The 20409-nt window shown below is 41.8% G+C and overlaps 1 protein-coding gene across 1 annotated transcript; it reads right to left on the reverse strand.

Annotated features, from left to right (window-relative positions):
- Window positions 1–3700: 3700 nt before the first annotated feature.
- Window positions 3701–7117, reverse strand: LOC146971622 (uncharacterized). The gene is made up of 5 exons (XM_085802444.1): window positions 6933–7117; window positions 6559–6675; window positions 6212–6268; window positions 5713–5919; window positions 3701–3715 (listed from the first exon to the last, which is right to left on the reverse strand). The coding sequence occupies exons 1-5, from the start codon at window positions 7107–7109 to the stop codon at window positions 3701–3703; spliced, it is 573 nt and encodes a 190-aa protein (XP_085658570.1). The 5' UTR covers window positions 7110–7117.
- Window positions 7118–20409: the final 13292 nt, after the last annotated feature.

Raw genomic sequence — 20409 nt, forward strand, 5'->3', positions numbered from 1 at the left:
TCTTTAACAAGGTTTAATATTTGTGAAGTAACAAAGACCATATGTCCATCAGTGCCAAACACACATGCACAAGCCTCCCTTATACACTAAGCACAATAACCTACTCAAGAGATCATAATCAAAAAGATAAAAATAAAAAAGAGACAGAATGCAATTCAAAGCAGTATATATAATGTAGATTATTACTAGAGTCTATTGTGAAATTGTATATTTTTAACCTGTTGCCATTCCGACGGCCCGCCGGCGGGCCGTCGGGGGGGTTTTAATCAGGGAGGTGTCATAGAGGATGTCACCAGTCACTTGAAATAGTCATGCCACATATCGTTGGAAAGCTAAAACTCTTGTGATTAAAGATATGCCGACCATTCCTAAATATAATCATCACAGCAACACTCGAATCAGACTATAAACATGCTAACAAAGTTCGTAAAAAGCCGATATAACTCACGATTTGTGTCAGGGCAGGCTCAGGATCACAGGGTTTCCCCACAAACTTGGTGTCGTTACATTCAGAAAAGTCCAGTAAATCCAATCCAGTAAAGTATTTAGTCCAAAACACACGGTTGTACCGGTAGATAACCTCATCCCGCTGCTGCATCTTATGAAATTACGCATTGTATATCCAGTAAATCCGTTTATTTCTCCTCATAAGTCCGGCGTTTACATGAAAACAATGTTTATTTCACTTTACAAAATGGCGCTGCCCTCTGACCTTTCGATTGACAGCTCACTCGACCAATCACAAGCTCCCTCTCTCCGGCTGCCGCCTGCAATAGCGAATGAGTGGCTGTGTCTCATGAGGAACATCCCCTCCGACAGCGCTGAATGGCTTCAGCCAATAGAAACAGATCCCGATGACAACTGTAGCATTGAATAGCCAATGAAATTACGAAACGAACGATGTGCTGCATTCACGGTCCCTGGGAAAAGGCAGCACCGCCATTTTCATGCGTAACTTTGCAAAAGCTGCACTTTGGCGCATGTATTGTTTGTCAATGGCAACTTTAGGAAAACGCCTAGATATACACTTAGAAAAACATGTGTAAAATACTCATTTTTAGCAGGATTGTTATCAAATTTGAACTGGGGCCAGGTAAGGCTTCATGCTGTAGTCCCATTGTGTTTTCCAGCTAAAATTCTCAGCTACACTCATCTTCAGGCATCTGATTGCAACAAAAAAATTCAGGCGAGAATAAAAACATTCTAATTCAGTGTGCTCCCACTTAGATTACTCAATGATAGTAGCACTTATAGTGATTATTTCAGTTTGGGGAAAAACTTCAGAGTGATACCTTTCAAAAGAGACCAAGCCCATCCATATTCTCCAAACAGTTCAAGAACAGCATTCAATTTACTTTGGGTACGCCTTGGATAGGCGAATATTACAGAATTTATAGGAGTGACAAGGGTTAAGCAGAAGCCTTAAGTTTGGAAAAGATGGTATCCAACAGATTAGTGTAAATCACTGACATTATTTCACCAAGGATTTCAGTCCGTGGTACCTGATAGTGCTAAGCAGAGGTTTTCCAGGCTGCGTTGATTACTCGGTTTTGTCTTCCACCACTGCATCATGAATGCGCTGAAAGAGAAACACAATATCAGTTATTAAATTATTTCAATTGGGTATTAATATCTATACTGATTATATTCTTAAATAAATGGTTTAAAGGGATAATTCAACATTTTGGAAAATTCGCCTATTGCCATAATCCCTATATAGTCATTACCTTTAATTATCGGTGCATGTTGTTTTGAGATCCGCGGGGCAGAGACGCTAGCTGCTCAGTGAACACAATGGAGGTCAATGGTACATTTTCCCCTGTCCCTCATCAAATTCAGCAAATACACAATCCAACAACTCCAAAAGGCTCTAGTGGAGAAGTTGTGACCTGCACATTCACCATGCTATGAGATAATAATGCATAATTATGTAACATTACGACACATGAAGCAAATACTTGGAATTACTTGCGTTTTTGAAATCACTCCACCCAGCAGCCGTGTCTGGACTAGTAGTCCCGGCTATGCATTTCCCTCGAAAACAACTCTGTCTTGTAATGTTACATTATTATTTCATGGCGTGGTGAATGTACAGGTCGCAACTTTTGGGTTGTTGAATTGTGTATTTGATAAGTTTGATGAGGGACAGGGGACCTGTACTGTTTACCTCAATTGTGTTTGCTGAGCTGCTTGTGTCTCTGCTGATCTCTGATCTCAAAACAACATGCACCAATAGGCAAAAATGTTGAACTATCCCTTTAATATGTGATATTAAATTAGTTAGTACCTCCTGTCCCTTGTCATGAAGTCTGTGGTTTTTTTTGTTGGGCTTTTAGGTAGATGCCTGATATTCAGTCCGTGGTAAACACTTGCCCAGGACATTTCACATTATATTCTACTACAATAATAACCCAGTAGTGATTTCTTTCAGTTTTGTACCTTGTTCTGGTCCTTGTTCTTCAGAGCCTTGATCCCCAGGGTGGCCGAGCTGATGGTGAGGCACAGCTCCAGGACCGACAAGACAATCAGCACATCATTGATGCCTCTGATGAGTGGGACACAAACCAAACAGTGTCAACTTTGACATCTTTCCACGTATTTGTGGATGTTTTCATGGCATTCACTTAACACATATTCATCAGTAAAATGTGGCTTACAGGAAGTTGTGACTGTATTGGTGTGTATGTTTCTAGTTGTGATCCAAATGTGTTTTTTTGGTATTTTTTCATATTTTCTAAATTGTGGGGTTTTTTCTATGCACAGTTACATAACAACATATTAAACATGATAAAGAACTTCTGATTTCTAATCTTTGAGTTCACACTAAATTTAAAGAAATTCCCTGTTACGAAGGTATCACAAGATTTTTTTTTAGTGTATGATTTATTGTTTACAGATTGAGCGTGATGTTCTATATTTGTATTGATACTTTTCATTTAATTATGTACGTGTGTGTATGTGTGTGTGTGTGTGTGTGTGTGTGTGTGTGTGTATGCATGTATATATACTATTTACAGGGGTGCAAACTCATCAGGGGTAAAAAAGGTGACAAGATACCGACCCCCTAGGGGGGTCCGGGGGCATGCTCCCCCGGGGAAATTTTTTTAAAAACCAACTTTAAAGGTGAATTTACAGTCAATTTTAGCATGAGACTAGGGTCCAGATTTACTCAGGTTTGCACAGCTTTTGCTCCTGTTAAACCTGCACAATCTGTCTCTCTGTGTTTGGTTTTGAAATATGTGAAGGGGGTCTTCAGCCTATGCAGGTTTAGCATGAGCAAAAGCTGTGCAAAACTTGGAGAATCTGTCCCTTGATGTCCATCAGATGAACCTTGCAAACCTTGCCTTCAAACTAAATAAAAATTTAATACAGACTGACTGGTTCATTGTGAAACATTTATTTATTGATGTAAATGTGTTTTCTGTATGTAGGCTATGCTCCGAGGCAGCGCTGCTCTTTCTGTCCAATAACACACATGAAGCTTAAAAATGCCATAGGCTACATAAAACATATTAAGCGGCAATATGTATTTAAAAGATGTTCAAGCAAACGGTTCGGTTCACGGTTTTGTGGTCATGGTTTTCGGTTTGGTTTGGTATACTTTGATCGTTGGGAAAATCAATCATGTCTCGTATATTCAGGTTAAAACTAAAAGAATGAGGCAGTCTGACATCTGATACATCATTGTGACAGTCTGAGGTTAAAAGTAGGTGATCTGGCGGCAAGAGAGGAGACATTGATAGTTCCAACATGTTTTTAATTTACTGGGCAAATAAAGTTGTCTAACAAATGCTAAGAACAATTAGATATTCACTGAAATATATAACCTATATTTATTAATTGTGGTTCTTACAAAAAATATATCTTATAAAATATAAAAGCTAAAATGTCTCTTAAAGCTCTGCCCCTTTAATTAGTGCATACAAAATAATTTAACTTTAGCCTACTACTACCAAAGATATTCGTCTTTGCTACTACTACTACTTTACAACCACATTATTTACCAGCAACATAAAGTGAAACAGAGGCAGAGGTTTTCCTGCCACAGTCAGTCAACCTCCTCCTCCTCTTGCTGCTCCTCCTGCTGCTGCTGCACAGGTCGCGCTGGAGCTAGTCTCGCTCGCCAGACCCTCCTCCAGAGAAGAGGGAGACACTGGAGCTAATAAATGCTAAACGCGCTAATCGCTAATTGGTTGCGATCGTGATCATCACACACACGCGGTCCCATACAGCACCTATACAACGCTGCTGGAACATCTTCTTGCTCCGACTCTTTCACTCGCCATGCTCAAAAAGTCGCGTTAGTTAGTCTTACAGTCTATGATTAAAAGTGAAGCTTCAGGTGTGTATTGCTGGACAGAAGAGGAGCGCTGCCACCACTCGTTGTCATCCAGATAAGGTGCATGCGCCTTAAAGAGACAGGTGCATTGGCTCGGCTCGCCGGACCCCCCCCCCTCTCAAATTTTTTTTATTGCGGATTTACACGAATCACACAAATGACCAATTTGGGATCCAAAACGGCGAATTTCGCCGAAAGGTGACAGGTTTGCACCCCTGTATTTATATATGTATGTAAGGATGTGTATGTATTTATTTTTTTGTTATGTTTATATTGACATATTTGCGGGCTTTGATTTCACTGAACTGTTTTTAAACTTGGTTTTGGGCTTGCATGTGAAAAATCCATCCATCCTGTCTGTCTGTCTGTCTGTCTGTCTGTTCACAGACAAGCCAAAAGTATAAGGACTCGCATACAGCGTCATCTGACGTCACGTCCACAGGACTGCACGGGAAATTCGGACTCCGAATTGCAGCATAGCAGCACACAGGCTGGCAATGGAGAGATAACGTCAGTGGGCTCATTATTTTCGGTTTTGAATGCTTCATCACCCATTAGCATTAAAAAACTTCAAACGCATGCATATTTTTTCACAAATCCTGCCCCAAGTTCCTTTAAATTTTTGTTGGAACATAGTTACGAATTTTCTTGATGCTCTAATTAAAAAAATCAGAAGGTTTGACACCTCTGTCCACAGGAAACATATTTTTACATTTTAGCAGTTATCACCTAGCTTATTTTAAGAGAGGCCTTCCAGTCAGCTCCTGAGAACAAGAAGAATTTGCCGTGATGACACAGTTTTGGAGCAACAAGCAAGCAATCTTGGAACACAAAAGCAATATTAGGAGCCATGATGAGAAATCCCCAGTGGCCAGACACTTTAACTCGATGGGACATGACACCTGCTCCCTTAAGTTTCAGAGCAGTGAGGTGGTCCACTCTCCCAGAAGGGGAGGAGATGGAGACAACCTTCTGTTACAGAGGAAAGCCTTGGATTCATGTGTTACAGACAGAATCCCAAGAGGCTTAAATGAGGAATTATTACTAGGTTGTTTTCTTTTTTTCATGATAATCTCTTGACATTTGAATATAGCCTATGTACTGTTGTATTTGTGAGTGTTTTGAGTGCTTGTTGTGATGTGTATATTTTGACAGCCGGTTCTATGGCCTGTAGATGTATATTGCGCCTTTTGTTCATCTTTTACATCCCTCCTCCTTTGGGAGCGGCGGCTCATTGCTCATTGGGCACACACAGGTGGGATGATTTGTGTGGAGATGGTAGCCTAAAAGTCAATCTCTGTTAAATTAAGAAATGCATCAGTTATCTAACTGGTTTGTACTTTGGCTGTTGAAATGACCTTTAACACACTTACCTGAATTACCCCCTTGGCATCCAGGCATGTACTGTGCAGGACATGCTGATAAGGAGACGGTGTCATTGTGGGGTCCCGGATGTAGTCATCATAAGATTCAGCATAACACATCCTGACACTGATTACCATCCCGTTGTTAATGTAGAGTATGGCGGCTGCAATGGCAAAAGCAACTCCTACCAGATTCAGAATCACGTTGACAATGACCTAAAGTAAAAGACCTGTCAGTTTATGTGCAAAATTACAATGAAGCAAAATAAAATGTACAAAAACAAGATGGCAAGTGTGTCTGCTCTTCAATGGTGAAAGTACAAGTAGAAAATAATCTCTCCTCATTTGTGTTGCAGGAAAGAAAAACAGTGAAAATAAGACATTTTAAGATAATACAAGGATGCTACAATTAAGCAATATATCACAACAGGCCGTGGTATATGCTACCAACACCCCTTAGCTTGCCGGATTTCACCTTTCCGTTTTATAAATTAATGTAACTACTCACCAGACATGGACTGGGATACCTCTCAGACAGTATGCACATGATGCCGAATAACATGAACTACAGAAGAGATGAAAATGAAAATTAATATACATTATTATGTAGTACATAAACACTGATGTATTCATATATAACACAAAGTGGGGTAGGTAAAATACAAAGCAAGAAGCAGTTATTCCTTAACTGAGAAAGAAGTACAAAAAAGAGGAAGAAATACATTTGTTTAGATTAGAGTGAATTCCCCAGTCCTGTGGGGATTTTAGTCCTGACAGAGAAGAACTTGTTTTGTTTTTTTTGTTTTTTTTTTTAAAGTTTAATAAAAGTAACAAATCCAGCATTAGCTTCTTTACCAGTGCTCCCATCCAAATCGGAAACAAAGTCTCATGCATTTGTTCCCAGCAACAGTTAGTGAAGAGGAGAACAGCTCCGAGACCAACGTGGTGCAACCCAACCATAATGTGCAGAGCCTGTGAAGGAGGAAACACAGTATGAACATCAAATCATTAAAAACACAAATAGTAAGCAGCTAATGTTCAGGTTAAGTGTAGAACAACCTGGTGGTGTAGAACCACTTTGTCTCATAAAGTTTTGGGATGTTTCCTGAATGTTACTTTCCTCTCATGACATAAAATAACCTGAAGCTTGGCAGGTACAGAGCCATGACGGTGTAGCATACAAAAGATTTAAAACTTTAGTTTACAGAGCAATGTAAATCATTACTCACTGCAAGTACTGACTGAGACATTCTCTGGACGCTCCTCAGGTGCTGAGACGCAGAGCAGCACACAGGGCTGTAGCAAAGGCACTTCAGGATTTGGCAGATTGGAGGACAAGAACTTTGTGAGTCAGGGGTGAAAGTGAGCACAGTTGCCCCATCAGCTTTGTTCACGGAGATAGACATCCTGCCCAAGACTGAAAGAGACTAGACACGTTTTTGAATCAGATTAATGCAGACTAAACATACAAAGTGAGATCTCAATGTCTTTTTTTTATTATTGTAAAGCAGGTTTCTATACTGTCAAAGTATCAATGTGCTCAGGCCACATAGAAAAACAACACAGCTTCAGAAACTGAGCCTTAAAATGAGCTGTTACAACATCCATAACTTTGTGACATCACAACAACCATCCAACCTCTTTCTTCGCAGGAACTGGTTTCTCTCAGTGTTTACCTGACATCACTCATATCATCATCACTCAGAAAATCTAAGGCTCTGTATCTCTACTGACTGCCTCAATGATTCGTTGTTACTGAGGCTCTGGAGAAAATCCTCTTATAGCCTATCAAATTCATAACGCCTACAGCGTAACTGTCAAATAGCATTGACCTTTAAGGTTTGTTTCCTCTTGTTCATGATTCACCATTTCATAGACATTAAACTTCTCTTTGTTGATACATGTGAGACGTGTGAGATGGAGGGTTTGGTAACAAAGCTGGGAGAGATTTACTGGTGCTGCAGGGCCACTTCACTGACACTGTTCCTAAAGGCGCTGATTAACCTATGTACCCATTTGGAGGGACAAAAAAAAAAAAAAAAAAAAAATTTGGAGGGACACAATTTGTGGTACTGTGGTACTGTATTACAGAAAGAGGTGTCCCACGGCCTGACTGAGGGTCAACAAAACAATTCAGCAGCAAACCACAGCCTCCAAAACAATACCAAGCAAATAAATGAACAAATCTGAACAGCATCTAGCTTGATTGTATGACTGCGGTAGCCTCCTTCAGACTGCATTTCCTTAAGACAGGTGAGTAGACAGGTTTTCTTTGTATCATTTTATTTTTATTTTATTTCACATTACAATTTACATTTCAATTTATAAAATTCACATTCAATTAAAAAAAAACTCCTTTAAGGAAACATTTGATTGCATCTAAAACATTACAAGCTCACAACACATTAACAAGATTAAACAAGATAAAAGTGAAATAATCGGGGTAAACATTTCAACAAAAGTGCTTTAAGCGTATTAAGGGGGTTAGGTGAAGGGTACGGTTCATTTTAATTCAGTTTTAACAGGAATGAAGCCTATTTGTCTCAGCACAAGGATGAGGAGATATATTTCACCTTTTTTCAAGTTTGGCACAGACCTGAAGCTCTAGAAAAGATTGATATTATATCCAGGGCTTTTTCAATTATAGATTTATCCTTTAGAAAGATTACTGTGTCGTCTGCAAATTTGACTTATTCAATATTCATAACCGAAAATTGTCATTCTTTTTAATTTGAGGGTGATTTACAGTTAGATATGCTAGCATTTGTGTACATTAAACAAATAATTATGGCGAAATAGGACAACCTTGTCTAATTCCACGTAGATCTTAACCTGTTACCATTCCAACGGCCCGCCCGCGGGCCCCCGGGGGGGTTTTAAACAGGGAGGTGTCATAGAGGATGTCACCAGTCACTTGAAATAGTCATGCCACATATCGTTGGAAAGCTAAAACTCTTGTGATTAAAGATATGCCGACCATTCCTAAATATAATCATCACAGCAACACTCGAATCAGACTATAAACATGCTAACAAAGTTCGTAAAAAGCCGATATAACTCACGATTTGTGTCAGGGCAGGCTCAGGATCACAGGGTTTCCCCACAAACTTGGTGTCGTTACATTCAGAAAAGTCCAGTAAATCCAATCCAGTAAAGTATTTAGTCCAAAACACACGGTTGTACCGGTAGATAGCCTCATCCCGCTGCTGCATCTTATGAAATTACGCATTGTATATCCAGTAAATCCGTTTATTTCTCCTCATAAGTCCGGCGTTTACATGAAAACAATGTTTATTTCACTTCACAAAATGGCGCTGCACTCTGAGCTTTCGATTGACAGCTCACTCGACCAATCACAAGCTCCCTGTCCCCGGCTGCCGCCTGCAATTGATAGATATCACGTGACGTCACACAGCGTTCGCAGCCGGTCACAGCGCCATCTTGGGTACCGACTTCCAAAGGCAGTCTATGGGCTGTGACATCAAATCTCACAAAAATAGTGGATAAACCTTTTTTTTATTACATGGCACTATTGAATGTCGTATTCCGATAATTTATTGATCTTTCTGATATTTATTTACATCTTGATTTTGCATTTAACAGTCTGTTATTCCTGTTTAACAGATCATTGCTAAGTAAAATACACTAGGTAGGGACGCCGCTCTGATCAGCGCAGCACAGAAAAGAGAAACGATGCAGGATATTTACTTTGTTTCATTTTTACCGTCATTAAACAGCTTGGGAGACATGTAGCCTACGCCAAGGGAGGCTGCCTCACTCTACATAGTCTGAGCAGCACGTACGTTCACGTTGCTTTCGTGAATTGTAAACACACAGACGCCCCCTCGGTTTTAGCGTCCAGCAGTTTAGCGGCTAATTCAACAGCAGTGATGGATAACTGTATTACCGGAGAGGCTCAACAACTTCATGAGCTTCATTTGAGGAATAAACAGCAGCTTTTACCTGACGGGAGACCGACGCCTGAGCTACGGTAGCTAACAGCTAGCAGCTTTTACCTACTTTCTCTCTCTCCCTCCCTCCCTCCCTTTCTTATACACGCACACGCGCGCACACACACACACACACGGCCCAGGTTGTCTGTCATATCTGTTGTAAACCTTGTAATAACAGCTTGTTGAGTACAGTTAACACTATTGTTGCCTCAGTTTGAGTGTGGATTAATAGTTAACGGTTTGTTTAATGTGAGTGGTGGTCATCGCGTCCTGATGAGTTGGGTTTTAATAACAGCTGATAACGTAGCTGTGTAGATGGCGTGGATTGTGATGAGAAGGTGTTGCGCATATTAAGACTTAATTGTGCAAACCATTGTGCAAAACCTGTTTGTTGTGCCTTTTTGCGTGATAAGATGATTTGCCGAATTCTTCTTCCATTCCTGCAGCCTTTTGTCTCAATGTTAACGATGGCAAAATGTCGAGATATTTTATTACTTTATGAAAATGTCTGTGAGTTAAAAAAGAAAAAAGAAGTGGGCTACGCATTTTTGATTTGATTTGGCTTTTCGTGTATTTGGTTAAACACATATAAGTAACAGGAGAGAGACAGTGAGCGAGAGAGAGAGAGAGAGAGAGAGAGAGAGAGAGAGAGAGAGACGAGGAGAGAGAGAGAGAGGTCCGCTGGGTGAGCTAGATTAAGTTTTAACGGGAGAGAGAGCGGCGCACCGCGCTGTCAAAGATCGTCTCAGCAGAAAGGTGCTGGACGTGTGTGCTTTCAAGGCAAGGCCATCAAAATGAGAAATATCCATATCCAAACTACATCAGGCAGCAGTCATTTCTGGTCAGAGAGGATGTGGCTGCACTGAGCTGAATAGAGGTTAACTCAGTGTTCGGTACCCAGCATGGCGGCGGCCAGGTGGAACGTACCGTGACGTCACCTACTGATAAGTATCAATAGCGAATGAGTGGCTGTGTCTGATGAGGAACATCCCCTCCGACAGCGCTGAATGGCTTCAGCCAATAGAAACCGATCCCGATGGCAACTGATGCATTGAATAGCCAATGAAATTCCGAAAAAAACGATGTGCTGCATTCACGGTCCCTGGGAAAAGGCAGCACTGCCATCTTAATGCGTAACTGTGCAAAAGCTGCACTTTGGCGCATGTATTGTTTCTCAATGGCAATTTTAGGAAAACGCCTAGATATACACTTAGAAAAACATGTGTAAAATACAAATTTTTAGCAGGATTGTTATCAAATTTGAACTGGGGCCAGGTAAGGCTTCATGCTGTGGTCCCATTGTGTTTTCCAGCTAAAATTCTCAGCTACACTCATCTTCAGGCATCTGATTGCAACAAAAAAATTCAGGCGAGAATAAAAACATTCTAATTCAGTGTGTTCCAACTTAGATTACTCAATGATAATAGCACTTATAGTGATTATTTCAGTTTGTGGAAAAACTTCAGAGTGTTACCTTTCAAAAGAGACCAAGCCCATCCATATTCTCCAAACAGTTCAAGAACAGCATTCAATTTACTTTGGGTACGCCTTGGATAGGAGCCTTGGATTCAATATTACAGAATTTATAGGAGTTTTTTGGTGTCATTCCAGAGTTGTGAGAGATATGTAACTGTAAATATCATTATAAAACATTTTAATAACAGAACCCTTCTACAAATCTGAGTTTTTTGAGCACTGTAAACATAAAATCATGTTCCACAGTGTCGAATGCTTTGAAAAAATCTATGAATAGCACAAGACTATCTAATTGAATAAATGATTGGTCATCAATATCCAGAATCAGTCGAATATGGTTGCGAATATATCTTCCCTTTATAAAAGCCGATTGAGCTACAAGTTTTCCAATTATATGCTTTAGGCAATTTGCATAACTGAAGCAAGTCATTTATAGTAATTGCATAGTAAGGTTATTGGTTTCCAGTTGTCTAGCATCAACAAGTTTTGGGGAGGTTTGGTAACAAAGTTATCAAACCTGTTTTCATAGTAGGCGACAAACATCCTTTCTGAATACATTCCAAAAAAGCTCTATATAATATCCGCCCAAAAATATTTTAAAGAGACCCTGAGGAGTTTGCTTTTGGTTATAAAAGAGTCTCATATTAATGGGTCCATTTTCGATAAATATATCGTTTTGTCTTTATAGTTATTTTGATATTATTATTTAGTGGTCAACTCGCCCAGCATTTCCTAGTTTCGGTTTCCCGGACGCTGCCCGACGGGTCATGACGCCGCCAAATCGCTGTCAGAACTATGGCGGTGTCTGATCGTCTTCGAACCTCCGACTTCTTGATTAATGAAAACATTCTTGGCAAATCCTTTCGCTTTCGGCCGTCTTGTGCCGGTCCAAGAATTTTACCGTGCATGCGGAGGCTCATGGGAAATTGTGTGAAAACACTTCTCGTTGTCCCTTTAAGAATTCAGATGTTAAACCGTCAATCCCTGGTGATTTACCATTTTTCATTTGTTTTAATGCATTTTCAATTTCTGTTATAGTAGCCTAATCCTCTTCAAGTATAGCTGTTTGTCTTACATCCAGCTTTTTGATGTCTTCATTGATGCTTTCAAATAAAATGTCACAGTCTGATTTATTAAATGTGTGTGTGTGTGTGTGTGTGTGTGTGTGTGTGCGTGTGTGTGTGTGCGTGTGCGTGTGTGTGTGTGTGTGTGTGTGTGTGTGTAACAATCTATCAAACTGGACCACTGACACCCTAATAAACTATGGAAGTGATCATGTTAGCCTATTATTACTATTGTGTAGCTCATTTACAAGCAGGTCCCCTCGCGATTGACGTCTTCTCAGGATTGGATCATGGACACAATACTTTCTTTTTCTCATTTTTTTTTTTTTTTTTACCAATAAGTGAGAGGACCACAAAATCATTCTCACTGTTTAACAACTGTATTAAACGCATCGGGTCATCGGACTCGGTGTGGGCGTAACGATTTTTCTCGGGTGACGGATTACAAAAACGCATAGACGCGCGGCATGTCCGCGGTCGGTTGAGGTTTCGTACCAATTTCCTACAATCCTTGCGCGCCTCTGCGTCGTCTACGGACAGCTGTTCTGCTCAGTTTGTCTTCTCGGTTTCTCTGCCCAGTCTCTCCTTAAAATTCAACAACCCTCGTGTACAGAAAACAGTCTGGTGTCTTAATGCAGGTCGATGTAACATTTTTCCGCTGTACAGTCTTTTGTGTGGCACCGGTGCGTGTAGGCACAGCCCGCGCGGTCGTAAACAATTCAGCTTTGCACGCACATGCCCTGCGGACGTCCGCTACGCAGGTACAGTTACTTCTACAGTTAAGTAGTAGCAATGGCTCAGTTTTGCAGGTGGTTTCATTTCGGACAGCACTAAATAAACGACCACTGTGGTTGTAGGCTACTGAGTCACCGGACTTAGATAGCTAAATAGTGGAGGTTGATGCCGTGAATTGGACTTCCATTACGTTAACGTTACAAACGGAAAAGTTACAAACGGACAGACATGAACTAGACTCACCTGTTTCTGTTTCAGTTTCAGAGAAGCTCCAAACTCCACGGTCAGACTGATAACCCGGCAAAGACTGAGTAGGCTAGTAGAGGGAAAGGATCTGTCTGCACCAGGCTGTTTCCCAGAAGTACCCTATGTTATGATTGGATGTTATTACATGTTTGACCGCTAGGCGGCAGTACTGGTTAGTAGTCAGCTTACCGTACCATATAACGGGGTAGAGCAAGACTGCATGGAGCCACATGTATGTTGTTGAGAACGTGAGACATTAAACTAAGTTACTTGCTATCAACACGGCCTCATCCTTCGAACACGAACATGACATGGTACCAGGAGTAAACTCGAATGGGCAACATGGATTTAAAACCACCGGAAAGTTTGAAACTAACGGGGAATGTCGACGAGAACTGGCGCACCTTCAAACAGCGGTTTCACCTTTATGTTGCTGCTACGGGACTCGAGGCTAAGCCAGAAGCAAGAAAGGTAGCGCTGCTGCTAACAATAGCAGGGCCACAGGCCATAGAAGTATTTAACACGTTCGTGTTTGACAGTCCTGAAGATAATGAAAAGTTGGATGTAGTGCTTAGCAAGTTTGATACTCACTGTTCTCCGAAGAAGAACGAGACGTACGAGAGGTACGTGTTTCAGTCTCTTACACAGCGGCAGCATGAGCCTTTTGATAGCTTCCTGACGGACTTGCGGCTAAAGGCGCAGTCCTGCAACTTCGGAACGCTGAGTGACTCCATGGTCCGGGACCAGATTGTCTACGGCGTTGAGGATAAAAAGGTCAGAGAGAGGCTACTACGGGAGATGGAGCTGACGCTGGCAGGAGCCATTAAGATCTGCCAGGCCAGTGAGCTGTCCCAAAGGCACGTGAGGACGTTCAGCGAGATGTCTGCAGTCGCCTCGGCGCAGAGCGACAGCGCGGCAGCGGTTGGAGCAGTGTCGTATCAGCGGAGACGGCGCACACAGACCCGGCCTGCACAGCAGGAGGACGGGATGATAAACTGCAAGCGCTGCGGCTCACAGCACAAGCCTAGACAGTGTCCAGCGTTTGGTAAGCAATGCTCCACTTGCCAAGGCAAGAATCATTTTGCTAAACAATGCCTCTCCAAATGGAAAGAGGGGAAGAAAGAAAAAACTGTAAACTTAATAGACGAGCCTGATCTAAGTGACACGTTCTTTGTTGGAATGGTGAATTGTGAAAGTGAACAAATAAATAAACCAGACAATGTAAATGATGTCCCTAGAGAAGATAAGTGGATAGCTCCTCTAATGATAAATGGGACTGTAGTCACCATGAGATTGGACACTGGTGCTAAAGCAAATCTCATAAGCATGTGTGATGTGAAGGCAATGAAAAATAAGCCACAAATAAAAAGAAAAGAATCTGGACTGAAAGACTACAATGGGCGGCCAATCAAATGTTTGGGCACGTGCAGGTTGAGTGTCACAGTTAAAGGAAAAGTGCACCACCTATTCTTCTTTGTTGTGAATGAGGGACGTGAATCACTTCTTGGTGACAGAGCCTGTGAAGAACTGGGGCTTGTGGAAAGAGTGTATCAACTGATATATACTCCAGGTAAACACCTAGTCCTTGCTGATGCCCTATCCAGAGCAACTACAGGCGACAGTGTGAGTGCAACAGACGAGGACATACAGTGTCACGTGAACATGGTGTCGGCTACACTGCCCGTGTCGGACACAAAGTCAAGACAAATAGCGGAGGCTACAGCAACGGATGCTGAGCTACAGCATGTCATGAAGAACATGGATGAGGGATGGCCAGCTGGGTCGTGTCCACAATTTTACCATGTCAGAGGTGAGCTTAGTACTGTGGATGGTCTGCTGTTGAAAAAGGGCAGGATTGTTATTCCACGGGCTTTGAGAATGGACATGTTGCACAGGATACATGAAGGCCATCTCGGCATCGAAAAGTGCAAAAGGAGGGCGAGAGACACGGTTTTCTGGCCGGGACTGAACAAAGACATTGAAACACTTGTAAGTAAATGTGAAACATGCCAGAAACACAGGAACAAGCAGAGCAAAGAGCCTATGGTGGTAGCTGAGGTGCCAACAGCACCATGGCACAAAGTAGGAATGGACTTGTTTCATCTCAGAGGTAAAGACTATTTAGTGGTAATGGATTACTACTGCACGGTGGTGCAGTGGTTAGCACTGTCGCCTCACAGCAAGAGGGTTCTGGGTTCGAACCCGCCGGCCGGCTGGGGCCCTTCTGTGTGGAGTTTGCATGTTCTCCCCGTGCATGCGTGGGTTCTCTCCGGGTACTCCGGCTTCCTCCCACAGACCAAAGACATGCAGCTTAGGTTAATTGGTGACTCTAAATTGCCCATAGGTGTGAATGAGAGCGTGAATGGTTGTCTGTCTATATATGTGTTAGCCCTGCGATAGACTGGCGACCTGTCCAGGGTGTACCCCGCCTCTCGCCCAAAGTCAGCTGAGATAGGCTCCAGCTCACCCGTGACCCTAGTGCAGGATAAGCGGTATAGAAAATGAATGAATGAAAGGATTACTACTCAAACTTCCCTGAGATGGCGCTACTAACAAGCTCAACATCAACTTGTGTCATAACACATGCTAAATCTATCTTCGCCAGGCATGGCATCCCACACATCGTGGTGAGCGACAATGGCCCCTGCTTCAGCAGCAAAGAATGGCAGAAGTTTGCAGTGCAATATGATTTCAAGCATGTGACGTCAAGCCCACACTATGCACAGTCAAACGGGCAAGCTGAAAAAGGAGTTCACATTCTCAAGCAACTCCTAAAGAAAGCAGCTGACAGTGACTCGGATCCCTATCTGGCTTTATTGAGCTACAGAGCATCACCTCTTCAGTGCGGCCTATCACCAGCTGAACTGCTGATGAAGAGGAAGCTACGAACAACTTTGCCGAGTCATCAAAACGACAAATTAAAGCAAAAGAATCACTCAAAGATTGAACATAAGCTACGACAACAGAAAATGATGCAAAAGTCATTCTATGACAGAACAACCAAGCATCTCCCTCCACTGACTACCAACGACGCAGTCAGGATTGAGGATGCTGATGGATGGAGTACAAAAGCAACTGTCCTGCAAGAAGTTGCTCCACGATCGTACACGGTGAAAACTGATGATGGACAAATCCTCAGACGCAATCGTCGCAGTCTATTAAAGACTCCTCAAGGGACTGTTGGTGAGCTCAGTGTAACCTGTGAGCTCAGTGTAACACTGACTCTCACACACCTACTCCAAGCGAACCTGAGTTAAGAAGGTCCACAAGAGAAATCAGAAAGCCTGATAGACTGAACTTATAAACAAAGAAAATTCAATATGCATGTTAAAGATGTTGAACAAAATGTATATTGATTGATGTTGTGAATGTGTTCTAAATGGTCTAGTAGTGGCTTAGAGATGAGTTATGCAATCTGATATAAACTGTCTATACTGCTTATATGTTGCAGAGTTATGCTGAATGAGAAATGGTTGAAATAACTGACACAGCTAATGTGATGATTCATGTTAATGCATTTTACCTTAGAAAAGGGGGGATGTTATGATTGGATGTTATTACATGTTTGACCGCTAGGCGGCAGTACTGGTTAGTAGTCAGCTTACCGTACCATATAACGGGGTAGAGCAAGACTGCATGGAGCCACATGTATGTTGTTGAGAACGTGAGACATTAAACTAAGTTACTTGCTATCAACACGGCCTCATCCTTCGAACACGAACATGACACCCTACAGATGTTACTGGTTCAAAATTGCGGGGTTTTTCCTGCAATGCAGGATCGCGTGAACGCGTGTCTTTTCACCACAACTGTTTTCCTCTAGGTGGCAGCACCGTACTAAATACTGCTCAGACGTTTTGGGGACAATGCTGACAGTCACACAATGTAGCCGCGATTAGGAGTGGCGCTGTTCATGATACAGAATACAAGAGGATGAAAGGAGAACTAGCTGCAGACAGTAAATAATATAGTAGCCTAGTTTTTCAATGACAAAATGTAACGACGGCAGCTACAGTAGACTATAGCCCACGTCTCACTCTCTTTTTTTGGTCATCTGTCTCGTCATCTCCAAAATGTGTTTTTAAAATGAGCCAACTACAGTAGGCTACTGTGCAGTAGTGCCGCAGATTTCTCACTCCGCACCTTGTTTGAGAGTGCAGCTGGATGATTTCTTGTGAATGAACGGGTCTGTGTCACTTTGGGGCTGGGCGATAAAACATAGGATAAATAACTTTCCCTCGATAGAAGACGCGGCCGATACAAAGTCGATAGGTTTCATTCATCCATTTTTTGACAGACAAGACAAACAGCCAGTGATAATGAGAGTGGTGACACCGTCAGCCATGCAGCCGGCCTGGACTTTTTATTTTTAATTATGAAGGATCATCTGCGCAAGGCAAAGATGATAGCATCAACAAAACACGGCGTAACACACGCGGCTGTATGGGACAGGCTTTTATTTAATTCAGAACAAACCGTTTAGCAAAAATGGAAAATATAGTCTATAATAATTAATTGATCTGTTGTTTGGCCACTGTTTGAAAATAACCCGAATTATGAGCAAATGATCTGATCCAGAGCAGCAGTCATAATCAGACTTCTTCTAAATAAACCTAAACATTCAATAACTGGGTCAGGTCGGACCATGGGGTTTTTTTTTCTCTTCTTCTTCACAGGAGAAAATGAGGTGCGCTGTGCTCACGGACGCGTTGATGTTTTGTGATTTATCTGCTGCCTTGACTCTGCCCTTTATACATGTGCGTTCAGATTAACAATAAGACAAGTCATGGTTGAGTTTATTGAGTTAATAATCAGCATCTTAGTACCTCTGATCCGGAGCGATAGTGTTATGAAAATCGCTACAGTTGAACTGGTCTGGTTTTTAGCTGCTCAATCTCATTGTTTCAAAGAAAAGGGATTGATTTTTATAACGAAATGAAACGAAAACAATATTATATAGATACATTGTTGTAAAAAAAATCCAAAAGAAACGAAAATGAACTAAAGAAAATAACTTTCACACACACATTAAAACAGTGCGATTGGTTGAAAGCTGATAATTAGCCATGTGCTTATAAGCTGATTGGCCGAAACCAAGAACAAAGCCGCGTGAATGGCCAATCGCCATGTGTTAACGGACACACATCGACTCCTGATCTTTCCTCGTCGCAAGCCTTGATGTCTCCGCTGGTTCTATCTTCAACCTCGGACAGCATTAACATCTCTCACCAACACCCCGATGTAAGCTTGAGGCAGAGGGAGGAGGGGAAGGGGGGCTGTCGGGGTGGAGGTGCTGAAATGGAGAGCTGTCCCCCACAAGGTGCTAAAGTGAGGGAGAGGAGTGGAGAGACTGTCCGTCCTAAGAAACGCCGGTTGATTTGAGCGATTTAAGCAAAGCAAAGCCTGGGCTTTTATTTGGTTTTATTATATGCTCGTGTTTTTTCTCTATTTTTGCCTGTTTTCACTCTGCACCTGCCCTAATGTGTGTCTCCCTTGTCTCTAGTAAATGAATATTTCCCACAATAAAATGAGTCTTTAGAACAAAGAACTGATTTTTTTCTCTAGCTTTATAGAGCTTTATAGGCTATAATAACCTTGCTTAGGCTACTGCTTTTTGAATCACTTGACAAAATAAGATGCCTCAAGCAAACTTGGATATGAAAACATTTTATTGAAGAAGAAAAAACACACACACATTGTAGCATCAAGTACTGTAGGCTACAGTAGGGTGAGGATAGGACCCTCAGATGATCTTCTCGGAGTTCGCAAGAACTCGTTGATCTTATCTATGCAGTCTTTCAAGTCCTTTCTGTCCATGCCTGGAAACTCCGTTCTCAGTGACTGCACTACAAAGGTCTTCACATCCGTCCCAGTTTGTCGTTTTGGCCCAGGCTCGGTAATTGTCCTCTGAAATGACTCTCCGGAACAGTAGGCACCCAAAACGTCCCACCTGGCCGTGGCTCTGGTGACGGACTCGAGCATGGTCTTCAGGTCCGACATGCCTCAAGCTTACATCGGGGTGTTGGTGAGAGATGTTAATGCTGTCCGAGGTTGAAGATAGAACCAGCGGAGACATCAAGGCTTGCGACGAGGAAAGATCAGGAGTCGATGTGTGTCCGTTAACACATGGCGATTGGCCATTCACGCGGCTTTGTTCTTGGTTTCGGCCAATCAGCTTATAAGCACATGGCTAATTATCAGCTTTCAACCAATCGCACTGTTTTAATGTGTGTGTGAAAGTTATTTTCTTTAGTTCATTTTCGTTTCTTTTGGATTTTTTTTACAACAATGTATCAATATAATATTGTTTTCGTTTCATTTCGTTATAAAAATCAATCCCTTTTCTTTGAAACAATGAGATTGAGCAGCTAAAAACCAGACCAGTTCAACTGTAGCGATTTTCATAACACTATCGCTCCGGATCAGAGGTACTAAGATGCTGATTATTAACTCAATAAACTCAACCATGACTTGTCTTATTGTTAATCTGAACGCACATGTATAAAGGGCAGAGTCAAGGCAGCAGATAAATCACAAAACATCAACGCGTCCGTGAGCACAGCGCACCTCATTTTCTCCTGTGAAGAAGAAGAGAAAAAAAAAACCCATGGTCCGACCTGACTCAGTTATTTAATGTTTAGGTTTATTTAGAAGAAGTCTGATTATGACTGCTGCTCTGGATCAGATTATTTGCTCATAATTCGGGTTATTTTCAAACAGTGGCCAAACAACAGATCAATTAATTATTATAGACTATATTTTCCATTTTTGCTAAGCGGTTTGTTCTGAATTAAATAAAAGCCTGTCCCATACAGCCGCGTGTGTTACGCCGTGTTTTGTTGATGCTATCATCTTTGCCTTGCGCAGATGATCCTTCATAATTTGTGATACATAATCATCAAGTCATAAAGCAAGACAGGCTTTATCATATTACAATAGTTTCTGTGATTTAGACAGGGTATACAGTAGTTAGTTCTAGTTTAATAGCCTAGAGTTTAAGATGGGGATTACTGCACAGATCACTGAGTCATCCGCCTGTCGTCCTCCGTTCTCACAGATGCCACCTGGTGGTTGTTTTCGCACATTGAGGCTTTTCATTAAAACCTCTTGTCTCGCCAAAGAAAAAAAATGCCTGAGTCTTGTGGCGTCTCGCGTGAACCACGCGTGAAGTCCGCAATTTTGAACCAGTAACATCTGTATATGGAAGTCATAAAAAACTTTAACCCTTTGCT

Source organism: Trachurus japonicus, chromosome 16 (genome assembly GCF_045865225.1).
Source record: "Trachurus japonicus isolate A0001 chromosome 16, Traja_1.0".
Taxonomy (NCBI): Eukaryota; Metazoa; Chordata; class Actinopteri; order Carangiformes; family Carangidae; genus Trachurus; species Trachurus japonicus.

Coding starts and splice junctions, on each gene's coding strand:
- LOC146971622 (XM_085802444.1), bottom strand. CDS start 7,109: ATGTCTATCTCCGTGAACAAAGCTGATGGGGCAACTGTGCTCACTTTC. Junction 6,676..6,932: donor TGTCTCAGTCAGTACTTGCA/GTGAGTAATGAT, acceptor CCTCCTTCACAG/GCTCTGCACATTATGGTTGG. Junction 5,920..6,211: donor GGTATCCCAGTCCATGTCTG/GTGAGTAGTTAC, acceptor CTTTTACTTTAG/GTCATTGTCAACGTGATTCT.